General features: G+C 44.4%; 1 protein-coding gene across 4 annotated transcripts in view; it reads left to right on the forward strand.

Moving 5' to 3' along the window:
* The window catches only part of dusp14 (dual specificity phosphatase 14), a 30,442-nt gene extending 17,814 nt beyond the window's left edge, over nt 1–12,628 (forward strand). For all 4 annotated transcript variants that reach the window (XM_059973368.1, XM_059973371.1, XM_059973369.1 and 1 more), the window contains one exon: nt 10,917–12,628. In XM_059973368.1, coding sequence (XP_059829351.1) covers nt 11,027–11,635 — 609 coding nt within the window. In that variant the 5' untranslated portion in view covers nt 10,917–11,026 and the 3' untranslated portion in view covers nt 11,636–12,628. The remainder of the gene's footprint in view (nt 1–10,916) is intronic.
* The last annotated feature ends 6,266 nt before the right edge of the window (nt 12,629–18,894 follow it).

Raw genomic sequence — 18,894 nt, forward strand, 5'->3', positions numbered from 1 at the left:
GTGTGGCATGTTTTGATAAGTTTAATGATCCATTTTTAATAAAAACTGATCAGTGAGTCAACAAATGAAAGGATTTAGTTAAATTTAAATCACAGTGATTGTGCTACAAGAGGTTGGAGAGTCAAGTGGTTAGTTATTTGATTGAGGAAATGCAGCAATAGATCACATCTCCAGTGTTGGTATGGGGGCCTTCCCATTCTTCTCCAGAACCTGGTGGTGCTGGCAAAGATGGCATTTAATGCCCTGGAGAAGGCCATGGTGCAGCTCTTCTGGCAAAGGTGCTCTCAGCATTGCTGTTTAGAGAATTCCAGGATTGATTAAGTCAACACCCATTCTCATTGGCTAAGTCAACCACCCAGTTATAACCTGATTGGTCATTTGATCTTGAATACAAATAGCTTTACCCATTCTCTGCTGCCTGAAGAGTAGGTGACTGGAGGTTGTGGAACAGGGAATGAGGAGAATGGATTTACATTGAGGATTAGTCATTTCTAATCAGTGCAAACTGATCTTGAAGGACAAATCCTGCAAACAGCTGGGAGGGTGAAGGGAGGAGATATGGACAATTGGAGAGGTTACAGCTGTAAAATTCCACGTGCAACCTAATGGTAGATGCTTTGACAAACTGCTGCTGCTTCTGAAAGCCAGCTGTCTGTGTCTGCACAACCTTGTCTGGTTAAAAGTTAACCTTTGTCCGTATGTTTATCCATCTCCGGTGGAAGACTGGTGGGTGGAAGTTGAGGACAGGGCGGCTGATATGGGCATGTCTATATTGAATGGGGGCAATGGAGTACACCAAGATGTGTGTGAAGGACAGCTGGAAGGGTCATCCAGAAAGGAACTTGCCTTGGGCACCAGCTTAAAACTACAAGGGTTTTACTACTGATGGCTGGCCATGTGGACCTTGAGCTCTGGAGTGCCCACGAACTTTGAGATGGGGTCTACATGTTACACTCTAGGTCACTGGTCAATTCTAAGAGCCAGTAATGGGTGTCCACCTGGGCTGTTGTCATCTGTTAGCTCTTACTTGTGAAACACTGGCTTGGAGAGCCTCCCAGCTCATTAGCACTCTTGTTCCCATACAGAGGAGTGGACGCTGAAGCCCAATACTCTGGAGTGATTATCACAGTCAACAGTAACTAGTGCTCTTGTCACCCACTGCACCAAACCCAGTGTCCTCAAATCCTCGACCACCATGCAGCAGCATCAGACAAATTGGTGTTTCAGGAGCTGCAACGTCAGACAGGTGCACCTCAATATCATTGCAAATATAACACATGAGCAGGAGAAGGCCATTTGGCCCATCGAATATACTCTGTCATTCGATCATGACAAATCCATTCTGCTGCCGCCTTTGGTAAACTTGGACACCCTCATTAATCAAGAGCCTATCAACCTCCACTTTAGATATACCCAATAACTTTCCTCCACACCTGCCTGAGGCAGTGATCTCCTGTGTGAATTAGCAGGCCTTTTAAAAGTCTTTATTCTAAGAACAGTCCCAGCAGTATCTCTTTCCCCCCCCCCCCCCAATCCAGAGCAGCACAAACAAAATGCTGGAGGAACTCACCAGGCTAGGCAGCATCTATGGAAAAGAGTACAGTTAATGTTTTGGGTCATGACCTGTTTTTTTTTCAGGACTGGAAAGGAAGGGGAGAAGTCCATTGCTGGAGGGACTTGGCAGGTCAGGCAGCATCATTTCCATAGATGCTAAATTCCTCTGTGTGTTGCCCTGGATTAAGCTAGACTGCCTTTACTGTAAAGTAATAGCTGCTATCATAGAAATGCTTTGCACATATTTGCAAGGCGATGAAATTTGAAGCCACTGTTACTGTATTTCTGCCTCATAAGTCAGGAGAAATTTCATAAACCGTGACCTAGAAAACATCTTTTTCATCAACAGCATTCAAGACCAGTTTGTGCCCAGCCTCCCCATAATAGTGCAGCTTATTGTCTAGTACTGAGAATAATTTGAATGCAGCTATAGATCTGTTCTGCCAAATATGGATGTAGTTATGTGTGTACACAGGAATTGTGGAAGCAATACTCAATATCAAGAATTTGTGCCTTTCACTACTGTGTGAATTTAGCATGTATTACTGCAGCTGAATTTCAACTTCTGAACCTTGTTAAAGTTGTAATTCTTTCATTGCAAAGTTCATTGCTGTAGAGAAGGAAAAATCCATTTGAGCAAAGTTTAGAATTGGAGCCAGTTTATGAATATTTGAACACCAAATGCATTATTAATTTGTAATAACAAACATTGGTGAATGGTGTTTGTGCCAGTTATTGTCAACTTTCATACTGCTTCTGATTTTACTAAATCTTAACTATCAGTTCTCCCGAGCAATGCAGTGCGAAATATCAAGGTTAGTTATACAGTTCTATCTAGTAACAACATTGCAAACTTAAGACCATAAGGCATTTGGTCCATTGTGTCTGCTCTGTCACATAATCACAGCTGATTATTATTATTATCATTATTCCCTCTGAACTCCATTCTCCTGCCTTCACTCCATAATTTTTGACATCCTTGCTAATCAAGCATATCCTTCCTATCAATTTTCATTTTAATAAACCCAATAACTTTTCAGTCCTCCGGAACAGTTCCAGAATTTAGTGATTCTTGAAAGATTTCTGTTAATGCCTCCACAATCTCTTTGGCTACCTCTTTCAGAACCATTGGTGGGGGGTAGTCCGTCTGGTCCAGGTGACTTGCCTACCTTCAGGTCAAGCATTTCCTCAGTAATAATGATTACAGTCACTTCGGCCCGACTCCCTCAAATTTCTGGCATGTTGCTGGTGTCTCCCACAGTGAGGACTGAAGCAAGATATTTATAGAGTTTATCTGCCATGTATTTGTTTACATTAGTACCCTCCAGTATCATCTTCCAGCAATTCAGTGTTCACTCTTGCATCTCTTCTACTCTTTAGATATTTTTTTAAAAACTTCTGGCATCATTGGTTGGTTTACCTCCATATTTCATCTTTTCCCTCCTTATTGTTTTCAGTTGCCTTGTTGGCTTTTTTTTTTATAGTTTCCAGTCTTCCAGCTTCCTACTAAACTTTGCCATATTGTGCCTTTTGCCTTTAATCTCCTTTGTCAGCCATGTTGCCTCATCTTCCCTTTAGAATGCTCCTGCTTCTTTGGGGATGAACTCGCCCTGTGTCTTCCAAATTACTCCCAGAAACTCCAGCCATTATTGCTCCACCATTATCCTAGTTAGTGTCCCCTTCCAATCAACTTTGGTCAGCTTCCCCCCTCGTGCCTCTGTGATACTGCTAGATATGATTTTAGCTTCTCCCTCTCAAACTGCAGGTTGAATTCTATCAAATGTTTTTGAAAAGCACGCTGACCGCTAGGCAAAGGGAATGGGCTCCATGTGGTTGTTGAAATGTGCTATAGCAACATGAACATCTTCCTGCACTGGTGGAAAAATTTTCAATGATTTGCTGGTTCAGGAGAAGCCAAGTGTTGCAGTGGCACTTCTGCAAAAGAAGGTGGTGGGGGTGGGGGGAAGCAGCTCATGATGAATGCACTGTACATATTGACATCTGCAGAAAGAACAATAAAAGCATTTGGCTGTTTTCGGACCAAATCTACAGCAGAGCCAAATCAATAGACAGATCTCTTTGAAACCCTGCTGATGCTAATGAGTATGTTTGGCACTTCTTGCATATTTCCATATTTATTTCACCTTTTTTTTTGTATTTTTGCTGCTCTGCTCAATAGCAGTGTTAGAGTTCCTCTTGTCCTTGCCTTCCTCCCCATCAAATGCATCATCCTCAGCACCTTTCGCCAGCTCCAAAGGGAGCCTACCACTAAACCTCCCCCTCCACTTTCCACAGGGATTGTTCCTTCCGTGATTCCCTTGTCCATTTGTCCCTCCCCACTGATCTCCCTCCTGGCATTTATCCTTGCAAGCGGTCCAAGTGCTGCACCTATCCGCTCACCACCTCCCTCAACTCCATTCAGGGCCCCAAACAGTCCCTCCGGGCGAGGCAACACCTCAAATCTGCTGTGTCCGGTGCTCCCAATAGAACCTCCTCTACGTGGGTGAGACCCGTCATAAATTGGGGAACAGCATTGTCCAACACCTCTGCACCAACCGCCATGTGGGACTTCCTGGTGGCCAGACATTTTAATTCCAATTCCCGTTCCGATGCGTCAACCCGTGGCCTCGTGTGCCACCCTTAGGGTGGAGGAGCAGCACCTCGTATTCCATTTGGGTAGCCTCCAGCCTGATGGCAAGAATAGTGATTTCTCCTTCTGGTAAACATTCTTCCCACCCTCTATTTCCCCACTCTGACCTGCCTATTACCTCCCCTGGTTCCCTCCTCCTTCAGCCCTTGACTTTTCCCACTTGCCTGGTTTCATCTATCACCTTCCAGCTAGTCTGGTTCCCCTCCCCCCCCCCCAACTTTTCTTTTTATTCTGGCATCTTCACCCCTTCCTCCTCAGCCCTGAAGAAGGGTCTCAGCTCGAAACGTTAACTATCTATTCCTTTCCATAGATGCTGCCTGGCCTGAGTTTCTCCAGCATTTTGTGTGTGTTGCTTTGGATTTCCAGTGTCTGCAGGCTTTCTCATGGCTACCTTTTTAAATATTGTTGATGTTTTCGAATGAATTCAATGTGGTATCACCACTGCTTTCCAAAAATTCACCATCTCTGAGTGAAGAAATATCTTATTTCAGACTCAAACAGCCTAACTCTTATTCTGAAACGGAGCCCTGATTCTAGACTCCACCCCAATCTTGTCCTCTGAACTAAGGGAATAAAGATATGGGCTACTTGTCCCACCTTGGAGGGCAATCCTGTAATTCCTGGAAGGAACCTGGTGAATCTGACACTGTGACAAGACCAAAATTATACAGTATTTCAGCTGTACTCTCCCCAAAGTTCCGTGCAATTGAAATAGAACTTCCTTAGTCCCATTAGTTAAATCTCATTAAAGAACAATGTGCACTTTAGCTTTTTACTAATTGCTTCTCTACCAGTGAATCTGTGCACAGGTGCACTTTGGGCCCCTTTGAGCATCAACATGACGTATTCTCTCTCCTTTTCAAACATTCTTATTGAACATAGAATAATACAGCACAGTACAGGCCCTTCGGCCCACAATGTTGCCCTGACCCTTAAACCCTGCCTCCCATATAACCCACCCCTCACCTTAAATTGCTCCATATACCTGTCCAGCAGTCTCTTAAATTACACTAGTGTATCTGCCTCCACCACTGACTCAGGCAGTGCATTCCACGCACCAACCACTCTCCGAGTAAAAAAACCTTCCTCTAATATCCCCCTTGAACTTCCCTCCCCTTACCTTAAAGCCATGTCCTCTTGTATTGAGCAGTGGTGCCCTGGGGAAGAGGCACTGGCTGTCCACTCTGTTTGTTCCTCTTAATATCTTTTACACCTCTATCATGTCTCCTCTCATCCTCCTTCTCTCCAAAGAGTAAAGCCCTAGCTCCCTTAATGTCTGATCTTAATGCACACTCTCTAAACCAGGCAGCATCCTGGTAAATCTCCTCTGTACCCTTTCCAATGCTTCCACATCCTTCCTATAGTGAGGCGACCAGAACTGGACACAGTACTCCAAGTGTGGCCTAACCAGAGTTTTATAGAGTTGCATCATTACCCCGCGACTCTTAAATATCCCTCGACTTATGAAAGCTAACACCCCATAAGCTTTCTTAACTACCCTATCTATCTGTGAGGCAACTTTCAGGGATCTGTGGACAGGTACCCCCAGATCCCTCTGCTCCTCCACACTCCCAATTCTTGTATAGGCCATTCTCTGTTCTCCACTGCTCAGGCAGCTAGCCTTGTTTCCCGGAGTCACCTTAAATCCTCCTCTGTCCCTGTCATCCCACCTGGTTTCAGGTCATCACACTTGGAAATATGACTTTCAATCAATACCCTTGGCCAAATCACTGATGCAGATTGGGGAAGAGCTAGCACGCAGGTATTCCGCCTGGGGAAGATCCTTTTAGTCCCACTCTCTGCTTCCTGTTTGATAACCAATTGTTAACTTACATCAGTAGGTTAATCCCAATCCTGTATCCTCTGACATTGTTGACTCCTCTGCTGCGTAAGAGGATGATTCAAGTCTTCTGAAAAGCCAAGTGCATCTGATGATTTCCCTTAACCATTTTTGTAGTCACGTACTCAAAGAACTTCAGCAGATGAATCGAAATTGATTTTCCATGCATAAATTCATGTTGATTCTGCATAATACTGGGATTCTATTATTGCACTCTCTGTTACGAATTCCAACATTTTCACTACCAGTAGTGGGAAGTGAGTAGGTCAATAGCTCCCTTTTTCTTCTTGCCTTCTGGTAAATAGTGCAGACGCATTCCTTACCCAGAGGAACAATTCCAGGGTCACATTTATAAAAATATGTATATGTGTGTGTGTGTATATGTATATATATATAAAAATAAATTACTGGAGCATCTCTCTCACCATTTCTTTCAGATCTCTGGAAAATAATCATCTGGTCCAAAGGGATTTATCAGTATTCAAGCTCACCAGCTTCTCCACTTTGTCTTCTGCTTGTGCCACCTTCAGTTTCATTTCTTTCTTGACCCCAGTCCACCAGTATTTCTAGAACATGTTTTTTTTTATTATTTGCGAAGGGAGACATAAGTATTTGTTTAAAACCTCTGCCATTTTCGTCTTGCTGCCTTTGTAAGGAACCCACTCTTGCCTTCATTGTCTCTGCTATCTTTGCTTTGGTAGTTCTTGATTTGCTTGAGAAGTTTGTCAGTTTACTATGGGAGAAGAATGCATTATTGGAGTGTAACATTGCACTCGAGTGGGTTCATTATCGTCACATGCACCGACGTACAGTAAAAACATTTTGCAAATTCATTACAGCGGTGCATTGAGATAATTAAATGTAAAATAACACAGAATATAGTGTTGTAGACTAGAAAGCACAGGTAGACAGTAAGGTGCAGAGTCAAAATAAGGTAGATTGTGAGATCAAGAGCCCTCCTTATGGTACTAGAGAAACATTCGATAGTCATCTAACGGGGATAGAAGCTGGTGGTGCATGCTTTCAGTATGAGTATGCCTATCTTCTGGTGGTGTGTGGATCTTTTTCCCAGTGGGAGCTGGGAGAAGGGAGAATGTCCAGGGTGGGAGGGAATGTTTGTGCTGGTTGCTTTACAGAGGCAGCAGGGAGTGTAGATATTTGCAGTGCATTTCACCCTTTTTCTACGGTGCTTCTGTTCCACATCTGTTGCCTGTTGCAATCTCTCTTCTCACTGAGCTTGACCCAGTGCAAGCTGCCGCCATCCCAGTGGGTTTGCTTGGACAGTTCCAGCTTTAATTACCAGCAGCTATGCTTCTTACTCAATCCCTCTCCAATCTAGAGCAGTGTAGAGTATCATCCCAGCTGATTTCTCAACATTATCACTACCATTTAAGCACCTTGTTACTTCAATAGACCTTAGCCAGACTCTCCACTACTCCAAATTGTATTTAACAACTCCAAATTTTCCTTTGGACAACACATCCGCGCCACTTCTAAAATGTGTCCATCTCAAATGTCTCCGTTCAGAAGGGGTTTACCAAGATGTTCCTTTTGCATCTGCCAACCATGCCTTTTGTTCCACTGTACATGACAATATCCATACGTGCCTTGCAGTCCTCCCATTCATGTCCTCCTCTGTAGTCTTGAGTTTTGGAGGGAGAAAGGATCAACATTGCTACTGTCCCACATCATCAATGGCCTGCCCCTGGATCCTGGCCTCCAGCATTCTTTGTGTGGCTGTTTATATGTTCTCCCTATGACGCATGGGTTTCCTCCTACAGCCTAAAGGTGTGCAGATAAATTAATTGTTCCTTGCACATGAGTGGAAGAATCTGGGGAAACTTGAGGAAACTGGAGTGAATAAAATGGGATTATTGCAAATGGATGACAGTTTTTCAACACTGTGTGACTCTAAAATTGGTGCCCCTACTCTTGTGACACCACCTTAACTCACTGTTCTCTCTTGTGCTTGCTGATCCACAGTGTTCCTGTTAAGCAACCCCTTAGGTTTAAAAATCCTCGTCTGTCTTTACAAATCTGTCCCACCACTGTTTTACCCCTCCCTTCGTAATCTCCCTCTGGTGCCCTGATCTGCACTCTGATCTCTGAATCTAATCACAGATCTAATCACAGTTTGTGCCTTTTGTCGCTCAGAGTTCTCTAATCCTGATGTTCCTAGAACTGTTCCTCACATCGAGGTGTATTATTTATTTAGAGATACAGAGGAGAACAGGCCATTCAAAGTAAATTTGGTACCATATACAACCCAGATTGTACATGTTTCTCATTTTCTTGTGGGCATGCTCAGTAAATCCAAGAACCATAAATAGAATCAACAGGGTGGACGGACAACAAACTGCAGACACAGAAGAGAAAAAAAATATGAATGAGCGATGAATAAGCATGAAATGGAGTCCCTGAAAGCACAAATAGCCCCAAAATTTACCACCAGCCTAATGATAGGACAGTTTATATTGAACAATTAACCTACTAACTGTTACATCTGTAGACTGTGGGAGGCAAGAGGAGCACCCGGGGGGAGCCCATGCGTTTCACAGGAAGTGTTACCAACTCCTTGGAGACAGCACCGGAACTGAACTCCAAACTCTGAAATGTCCCGTGCTGTAATAGCGTCAACCCTAATTACTACGCTACCATGGCATTTCTCGAGCAACCATCTTTGCTCGGGTTTCTGTTCATCTGACGTGGCTCGTCTATGCAGCTTCAAATGTACCTTGGTGCTATTCCTCTGAAGTATCATGGATGGTTTCCTAAAATAATGGCAATAGAAGGTGTTGGTTGAATCTGTTAAGTATCTTGACCAGCTTGTTTTAAACAGCTGTTATTTGTCACAGTTGAGAAGGTAGTACTTGATTAAATTCCAAGGGTGGGGTGATTGTTCTTGTGTGAAAGCTGACCCCTGCAAACTTTATGAATGGTGAGTAGATAAAATACAGGCCTTGCCTTGCACGTCTCCTTTGAACTTGCCCTAAATTTAATACCCCTTTCATCCCAAATACACACCCTCTTGTGTTTAGATATTATGTCCCTGAGGCAGTAAATATTGACTATCTGTGTCTCTATAATCTTAAACTGCCATTGGGTTCTGCTCAGCCTTTGTCATTCCAGAGAAAACAAACCAAGTTTGTCCAGTCTCTCCTTGTAGCCCATCGTCTTTTATCTAGACAACATCCCGGTAAGCCTTTTATGAATGGGCTGTGCAGCCTCAACCTTTCCGTCATGGGGTTACAAGAATTGGAATGTAGTACTCCTGTTGTGTCCCAATTGGAGTTTTGTAAAGAGCTGTAATGGTGAACTCAGTGCCTCAGCTGAAAGGCACGCAGGCCACCATTGCCAACAGTGCTCCTGCTTTCATTCCCACTTTTGTTCCAACAAATCGGTTTGTGGCTGCCTCTTTTGCCACAATGAGGCCACCCTCGGGATGGAGGAGCATTCTGACAAGGTAACCCCTGACTAGATGGCATGAACATCCATTTCCCTGTCAGGTAATTTTTCCCCTTTGCCCTTCCCTCTTCAATGCCTTTTATCCTGCCTGTCACCTTCCCCCAGTGCTCCTCCTCATTCCCTTTCTTGCACAGTCCACTCTTCTGCTATTAAAAGTAACATTAGCAAATTTGCTGATGACACAAAGCTGGGTGGCAGTGTGAAATGTCAGGAGGATGTTATGAGAATGCAGGGTGACTTGGACAGGTTGGGTGAGTGGGCAAATGTATGGCAGATGCAGTTTAATGTGGATAAATGTGAGGTTATCCACTTTGGTGGCAAGAACAGGAAGGCAGATTGCTATGTAAATGGAGTCGTCAGGAAAAGGGGAAGTACAACAAGATCTAGGTGTTCTTGTACATCAATGAAAGCAGGCATGCAGGTACAGCAGGCAGCGAAGAAAGCTAATAGCTTTCTGGCCTTTATAACAAGAGGAATTGAGTATAGGAGTAAAGAGGTCCTTCTGCAGCTGTACAGGGCCCTGGTGAGACCCCACCTGGAGTATTGTGTGCAGTTTTGGTCTCTAAATTTGAGGAAGGACATTCTTGCTATTGAGGGAGTGCAGCGTAGGTTCACAAGGTTAATTCCCGGAATGGCGGGACTGTCATATGTTGAAAGATTGGAGCAACTGGGCTTGTATACACTGAAATTTAGAAGGATGAGAGGGGATCTGATTGAAACATATAAGATTATTAAGGGATTGGACATGCTGGAGGCAGGAAGCATGTTCCCACTGATGGGTGAGTCCAGAACTAGAGGCCACAGTTTAAGAATAAGGGGCAGGCCATTTAGAACAGAGATGCGGAAAAACTTTTTCACCCAGAGAGTGATGGATATGTGGAATGCTCTGCCCCAGAAGGCAGTGGAGGCCAATTCTCTGGATGCATTCAAGAAAGAGTTAGATAGAGCACTTATAGATAGCGGGGTCAAGGGATATGGGGAGAGGGCAGGAACGGGGTACTGATTGTGTATGATCAGCCATGATCACAGTGAATGGTAGTGCTGGCTAGAAGGGCTGAATGGCCTACTGCACCTACTGTCTATTGTCTATTATCATATTCTTTCTTCTCCAGCCCTTTGTCTTTTCCACCCATCACCTCCCAGCTTCTTACCTCATCCCTCATCCCTCCTCTCCACCTTCCAGCTTTTCCTCTCTCCATTTATTTAAAATTATTCTGGCATCTTCCTCCTTCCCTTTCAGTCCTGATGAAGGATCTCGTCCCAAAACGTCGACTGTTTATTCATTTCCATAGATGCTGCCTGACCTGCTGAGTTCCTCCAGCATTGTGTGTGTGTTGCTCTGGGTTTCCAGCATCTGCAGGATCTCATGTTTCTGATGTAATGATGTTTTTGTAAACTGTCTTGCAGGTCCAATAAGATGAGCAGAAAGGAAGGTGTGTGGCAGGAAGTTTGATCCCAGCAGTCAGATTGTGGACTGTCTGACATTCCCTTGCAGCCGGCCATTAGGCAGCACTTCAATGAGTTCCCGGAGTCAAAGTTTCTTTCACCGCACCCCACCTGGTCCCTCCTCCAAGCCCCGGCTGGTGACCGGTGGGGTGTTGGGAGGGATCGCACAGATAACCCCGTTCCTCTACCTCAGCAGTGGGAATGCAGCCACCAACCGCAACCTGGTCCTGTCCAAGGGCATTACCTGCATCATCAATGCCACCATGGAGATTCCCAATGCCAACTGGCCGGAGGTGGAGTACGTCAAAGTGCCCGTGGCTGACCTGCCGCACGCCCCGCTCTCCCTGTACTTCGACAGCATCGCCGACAAGATCCACAGCATCAGCAAGAAGCACGGCTCGGCCCTGGTGCACTGCGTGGCCGGGGTGAGCCGATCTGCCTCCCTCTGCATCGCCTACCTGATGAAGTTCCACAAGATCTCCCTGCTGGAGGCTCATAACTGGGTCAAATCCCGCCGCCCCATCATTCGCCCCAACGTGGGCTTCTGGAGGCAACTCATAGAATACGAGCGGAAGCTCTTCGGCAAGAACAGTGTTAAAATGGTGCAGTCTCCCATTGGGGTAATTGCAGACATTTATGAAAAGGAAACCAGGAACCTCACCCCTTTCTGGGGCATTTAACACAACTTGAGGGACTAATCTTTGACAACACTGTATAATAAAATTAAGTCACCCATAGGATTGTAAATCTGATGGAAATACTAACCTGTAGTTACTGCTGAATCTGTCATAAATGGATTGAGTATCAGCATTCTATTTCCCCACGAGGCTCTCAGATACACCAGTGATGTAAATCTGTTAAAACAAGGTGGGCCTTGTACAGCTTGATAGCGGAAATTATTTTTAAACATTTCTAAAATTAATCCTAATTATTTTATCTTTAAATGTTTTTAATCGTTGTCCTTTTTAATGGACATGCAGGGAGATATTTGTGATACTGGCTTGAAGTGGGCACTTGGTAGTCTTCGGGGTGGAGAGTTTGGCTTGATTAGCGGATGTATGAAGTTCAGCCTCCATTTTTCTCTCTCCCACCTGTAAGTTGCTGCTATGAGCTTGGGAAGATCATAGCTCAAGTTCATTTTGAACAAGACATAAAATGTAAATGTAACGATCTGATTTGCACTGCTGCGTTATTGTTGCGTCCTGTGAGCTACCTTCGTTTTTTTTTACAAGGACCTTGCTGAAACATGAGGTGTGTTTTAACCAAGCAGAGATGTTGAATAGTGTGTCGCTAGATCTCGGTACATCGGTAAAGTGTTAAAACAGCGCTGCTATTTTGTTTTAAATTTTAAGGCACAAATTTACAGAGGAAAAACTTGCTGGAGCAAATGGATGAACAGGGATTTTTTTTTTGCAAAAGATTGATTTTAAACACTTTGTTCCAGTTAAGACTCTTTGCATTTGGCTTCCCAGTGAGTGCTTTGATATTTCTCAGTGCGTATGTTTATCTTCTGGGGCTTACAGATTTGAGGTCTGCTCTCTGTGATGAATTCACACCTCTGCGTCTGTGCACTTTCTTGTTCTGATCTGCAAGGAATTCTTTGAACTGTTCCCTGGGCAGTGTAGATCACTCAGACTGATCGGGACCTGTCCCTTTTTTTTTTGGAGCACACCTCCTAACTGATGTGTCGGGTGGCCCTGTGCCCGAGTGTTTGTAAAGTTAAACAAAGGTCATCCAAGCAGTGTGAGACTGTAGACAGAATAGAATTTCTCTGGAACTGCTCGTAACTGGTTTTCTTTAAAGAGAATTGTGATGTATGAAGAGCTTTATCAACAACAAAGAAATAAAAAAAAATGTTTTGTTATATAAAATTGCACCCATTTGTCTGATTTGATTTAGCCTTGCTGTTCGGTCTCCATTGTTTCTGTGTACTGAGATATTAACAGATACACTGATCCTGGAGTTCTCATTTTGGAGCTTCACCTCGATGTTGTGAATTGCTTCCATTCCAGTCCTGAGGGGTGGAGGCTGCCTGTGGTTGACTTTGTACAATGATCAGCTGTTACAGACTTGTGGTGAAGACTTGCTCACGCAGAAAGGTAGACAGGTGGAGACCAGATTTAGCATACTAACCCTTGCACATCACAATCCTAGCCAAACCCGCTTCCTCAATTTTTGTCCACCATCCCCTCTCTGCTAATGCACCAATATCTTGAACTTTGGTCTGGAAGAAGCGATTAGACGATTAGAATGGTCCGATGGAAAGTCATCCTCTGGTATTAGTCATGGCTGCTCTGGAAAATGGGTATTGTCAACTCTGTCTATGCCTCCCATAATCTTGTACTGTCTTATCAAGGCTAAGATGAGTGGGAATACAGATGATTGGGAAAGTTTTAAGGAACAGCAGATCTTAACTAAAAAAGCAATACAGAGAGAAAAAAATAAGGTATGAGCTCAGTCTAGCCAGGAATATAAAAGGGGATAGCAAAAGGTTTTTTAGCTATGTGAAGAGAAAGAAGATAGTTAAGAACAATGTTGGCCCCTTGAAGAATGAATTGGGAGAAATTGTTATGGGAAACAGGGAAATGGCAGCAGAATTTATTGCGTACTTTAGATCTGTCTTCACCAGGGAGGACACAAGCAATCTCCCAGATGTATGGATAGGCCAGGGTCATAAGATATCAGAGGAATTGAGACAGATTGACATTAGGAAAGAAACTGTGATGAGTAGACGGGTAGGACTGAAGGCTAATAAATCCCCGGGTCCAGATGGTCTGCATCTGAGGGTTCTAAAAGAGGTGGCTCAGGAAATTGCGGATGCATTGGTAATCATTTTCCAATGTTCCTTAGATTCAGGATCAGTTCCTGAAGATTGGAGAGTGGCTAATGTTATCCCACTTTTCAAGAAGGGAGGGAAGGAGAAAACAGAGAACTATCGCCCTGTTAGCCTAACGTCAGTTGTGGGGAAGATACTTGAGTCCATTATTAAGGACGAAATAGTGGCACATCTTGATGGCAGTAATAGGATTAGGCTGAGCCAGCATGGATTTACCAAGGGCAAATCATGCTTGACTAATCTGTTGGGAGTTTTTTGAGGGTGTAACAAGGATGTTAGACGAGGGTAAGCCAGTAGATGTTGTGTACCTAGATTTTCAGAAGGCATTCGATAAGGTGCCACATAGGAGATTGGTGAGTAAAATCAGAGCTCATGGCATTGGGGGCAGGGTTTCAACATGGATAGAAAACTGGTTGGCAGATAGAAAGCAAAGGGTAGCAGTGAATGGGTGTTTCTCGGACTGGCTGGAGGTGACTAGTGGGGTACCACAGGGCTCTGTATTGGGACCACAGCTCTTTACGATTTATGTCAACGATTTAGATGAGGGCATTGAAAACTATATCAGCAAGTTTGCTGACGATACTAAACTGGGTTGCAGTGTGACATGCGAAGAGGACGTTAGGAGAATACAGGGAGACTTGGATAGGCTGGGTGAGTGGGCAGATACTTGGCAGATGTCATTCAATGTGAATAAATGTGAAGTTATCCACTTTGGAAGCAGGAACAAGAGGGCAGAGTATTGTCTGAACGGTGTAGAGTTAGGTAAGGGAGAAGTGCAAAGAGACCTAGGAGTCCTAGTTCATCAGTCAATGAAGGTGAATGAGCAAGTGCAACAGGCAGTGAAGAGGGCAAATGGAATGTTGGCCTTTATTACAAGGGGAATTGAGTACAAGAGCAAGGATGTCCTTTTGCATTTGTACAGGGCCCTGGTGAGACCACACCTGGAATATTGTGTACAGTTTTGGTCTCCAGGTTTAAGGAAGGACATTCTGGCAATTGAAGTGCAGCGTAGATTCACTAGGTTGATTCCTGGGATGGCAGGGCTGTCTTACGCAGAGAGATTGGGCTTGTACACCCTGGAATTGAGGAGATTGAGAGGGGATCTGATTGAAACGTTTAAGATAATTAAAGTATTTGATAAGATTGAGGCAGGAAATATGTTCCAGATGTTGGGAGAGTCCAGTACCAGAGGGCATGGATTGAGAATAAGAGGTCAGTTATTTAAAACAGAGTTGAGGAAGAGCTTCTTCTCCCAGAGAGTTGTGGAGCTGTGGAATGCACTGCCTCGGAAGATGGTGGAGGCCAATTCTCTGGATGCTTTCAAGAAGGAGCTAGATAGATATCTGATGGATAGGGGAATCAAGGGATATGGGGACAAGGCAGGGACTGGGTATTGATAGTGAATGGTCAGCCATGATCTCAGAATGGCGGTGCAGACTTGAGGGGCCAAATGGTCTACTTCTGCACCTATTGTCTAACACCACTTGTCAACGGCAAAGCAGAATATGCTCCATCTATTATCACCCTGTCTGCTGGTCACCAGCTAATTCTGAATCCATGCCGCCAGGTTACTGCGAGTCCCGTGCCCATTTTTCTGGATGAGCCTACCTAATCAAAAGCTTTACTAAAATCCAAATGCACCCCATCCACCGCTCTACCTTTATCAATTTGTCACTTCCTCAGAATTCAAACAAGCTCCTGAAACATAGCCTGCCCTTCACAAAGCTGTGCTTATAAACTCCCTCCCTATGAGTTCACTCACCAAAGATGTAGGGCTCTGGACCCAATCCAGGTTTCTTAATTCTTAAGGGGTGAGCAGCCAAAAAGCAAGGTCTTGGTACCAGTGATCTAGTTAAGAAGGAAGAGGTCCTCAAGAGCAAATACAGAGTTCGGAAGGAAGTCAAAGGTAGTAACCTCTGAATTGCCGCTGGCACCTGTAAGCCCACCTCACAGCCACAGAATCTCCCTTCAGAGCTGGAGACCTTGTCCCTGCTGCTTTTACCTAGTTGTTAACTTCACCTAACAGTATCCAAAGCGGTATCCTTGTTATTGAGGGGAACAGCCACAGAGATGCCCTGCACAGGCTGCCTCTTCCCCTTCCCTCTCCTAACAATCATCCAGCTACTCGGGACAGGCAGCTTAAGTGTGACTGTCTCCCTGCAGATCCTATCTATTGACCCCTCAGTCTCCCAAATGATAGAGAGTTCATCCTGCTCCAGTTCCCTAACAGAGTCTATGAGGAGCTGCAGCTGCAATCACTTCTCACAGGCATAGTCATTAGGGATACTGACTTCCTACCTCGATCTCGGGACTCGCGTGCCTCCCCACAGCAAAGTGACAATCCTCAAAGTGCTACATCACACAACTCTCAAACGCCCCAAAGCTCTGGGAAACGGCACCTTTCTACTACCTTACGCATAGCAAGATCTCAGCCAGAGGGTTATGAATTGACTGTAAAGTGAGGTCAACTACTGACACACGATTTTAAAAATAAACCTTGCTTCTGAGCTGCCACTAAGTCCATTCACCAAGGTCAGGGATGCTGAAGTTAGAAGGACTGGTTTGCTCAGCCTCTAGTAAAAGCAGGAATACCAGTGACTTTCACCATGTTCCACTTTTTGAAAATCCCAAGTATTAATCAGAGAATTGTTAATGTAATTCTAAATGAGTCTGTTCCTTTAACAGAATGACGGTCCACAGTAATTAAAATGCCACCATGGGTAATGCATAATGTACTATCATTATAGGGGTGGGGGGGGGGGGGGGGGTTGAAGATGTGTCTCCACCAAAGGGGGCGTAAGGAGCTCATTCTCTCCGCTAGCCTGCAGGTCACCCTTGGGCAAGGTATAGCACCTGCTTAGTCCCCTCACCCCTCCTGATCGGGGTCATATGAAGCCATGGGAGCAGCTGGTGCATATCACAAGTCCCAGTTACGAGACCATTGATCTGTCACTGCCCAGTTGAAGGCAATGACAAAGCCCTTCTGTAGAAAAATTTGCCAGGAACATTTATGGTTATGCAAGACCATCAGTTATAGGAGCAGAATTAGGCCATTTGGCCCATCAATTCTGCTCTGCCATTTCATCATGGCTGATCCAATTTTCCTCTCAGTCCCAGTCTCCTTCCTTCTCCCCCTATCCCTTCATGCCCTGACCAATCAAGAATCTATCAACCTCTGCCTTAAACGGCCTCCACAGCTGCCTGTGGCAAAGAATTTCACAGATTCACCATTCACAGGCTAAAGAAATTCCTTGTCATCTCTGTTCTAAAAGGACACCCCTCTATTCTGAGGATGTGTCCTCTGGTCTTAGGCTCTCTCACCATAGAAAACATCCTCTCCACATCCACTCTATCAAGGCCTTTCACCATGCAATCACAGAAAGACCATGATTGTCCATGTCATCTGACATGGCACATAATGAACGAATGGACTATCATTATAACAATGGAAATGTACATGTTTAACGGCTTTTTGTTAAAGAGGAAAGTAGTGGTTAGTTGTTGAAAATCAAATTCCATTGTTAGTGCCTTAGAAGTGTTTCATCCTGCTTTCAAATTAAAGGCTATAGTGTTTTGGAGTCAAGGGGTCAGATCAGCAGCTATTTAAAATCCCTAAATGGTTACAAGAAATGATGGGATTTATCTTTTCTTCCCTCTTCCCAGTTTTTGATCTGCTGTACTTGGTTCACTGCTGTTAAATGTGATGTTTCCACTAATCTGTTACACGGGGTTCCACTTGTGACAGCAGGAACCACATGGGAACATCTTGGAGGGAAGCCAATTGGAAATTGTACATGAATCACATACAATCTTCGTTGTACTCTTGATTTGCACACTCACCCCCTGCACTTTCCTGAACCCTGGGCCCTTCTCACCTTGGATCCACCCTCCCACAATAGTCCTGCCTCTGTTAACCCTTCTAACTCCCACAACAATACTAGCTGCCTTCCTCTTTAGTTGCTTTGGTTTTCCCATTTTCTTGTTTTCCTCCAGTTTCTATTTCAACTCCCCAACCAAAAGAGAGTAATTGACCTTTTAAGGGCCACTTCCCTGATGATCAGTCAATTCCCCTTCCATCTCACACACTTCAAAATACAGTATGGTGTAAAAGTCTTAGGTACATATACCGTATTTAGCTAAGGGTGCCTAAGACTCTTGCACAGTACTGTAGTCATTTTATGTACTGCAATGTACTGCTGCCGCAAAAAACAATGAATTTCACAATGCATATGAGCAATGATAAACCTAGAGGACAGGGAGAGGGGAATCATGGTTGAGAAATGGGGAAGGGAACAGGAAACACCAGAGAGACTTTCTGTAATGATCAATAAACCAATTTTTTTGGAATCAAATGACCTTGCCTGGTGTCTCCGGGCTGGATGTGTCTGCACCCATGCCACCCCCCCCCAACCCCCACTTCCCTGGCACTCCTCCTCTGCCACCTGTCCCACAGCTCCACCCTCGCCATCCCCAACATCCTTCGCTCCCACCAGATTTACAAACTAGTCCTCCACTCAAAGTTGACAAGTACAGCTCTGTGCAGGTTGTTTCATCATAATTATCAAATTTTAGATATAAATGTGGGAAGAGTGAAAATAGAAAGTGTCAATCTCACTTTCCATAGAGATCAAAGACAAAAAACCATAGGCACAAGTAGGTCATCAATGGATCGAAGGACGATGAATTAAAACTCTTCACCTGAGGGTCAAGGGGATTGGAACTCACTGTCTGAAAGGGTGGAACAGACGAATACACTCATCACGTTGGAACAACCTGTCTATGTGTCCTTGAGGAGCTGAGACCAGCAAGGCTACCAATCAAATTCAAGATGGGTTTGGTCTATGCAGCTACTTTTCAGTCAGCACAAATATGATGGGCCAAATATACTCATACTGAATTATAAGTTGCACATAAGTGGCCAATAGGGCTCAGGCAGTAAAATATAAAGAGGTACATTTGGTAGCAAGAGCACAAACGTCTTAATAACAAGGTGCATGATTAGGTGAGGTAGGATAATGCAAGGGATACCCTATCACACAAATGGACAAATTACAAAATGTTCATATGATGGGTTAGCAAACGCAGAAAGAAAGTAAACCAAGG

The sequence above is a fragment of the Hypanus sabinus genome, chromosome 6 (assembly GCF_030144855.1).
Source record: "Hypanus sabinus isolate sHypSab1 chromosome 6, sHypSab1.hap1, whole genome shotgun sequence".
NCBI classification, from domain to species: Eukaryota; Metazoa; Chordata; class Chondrichthyes; order Myliobatiformes; family Dasyatidae; genus Hypanus; species Hypanus sabinus.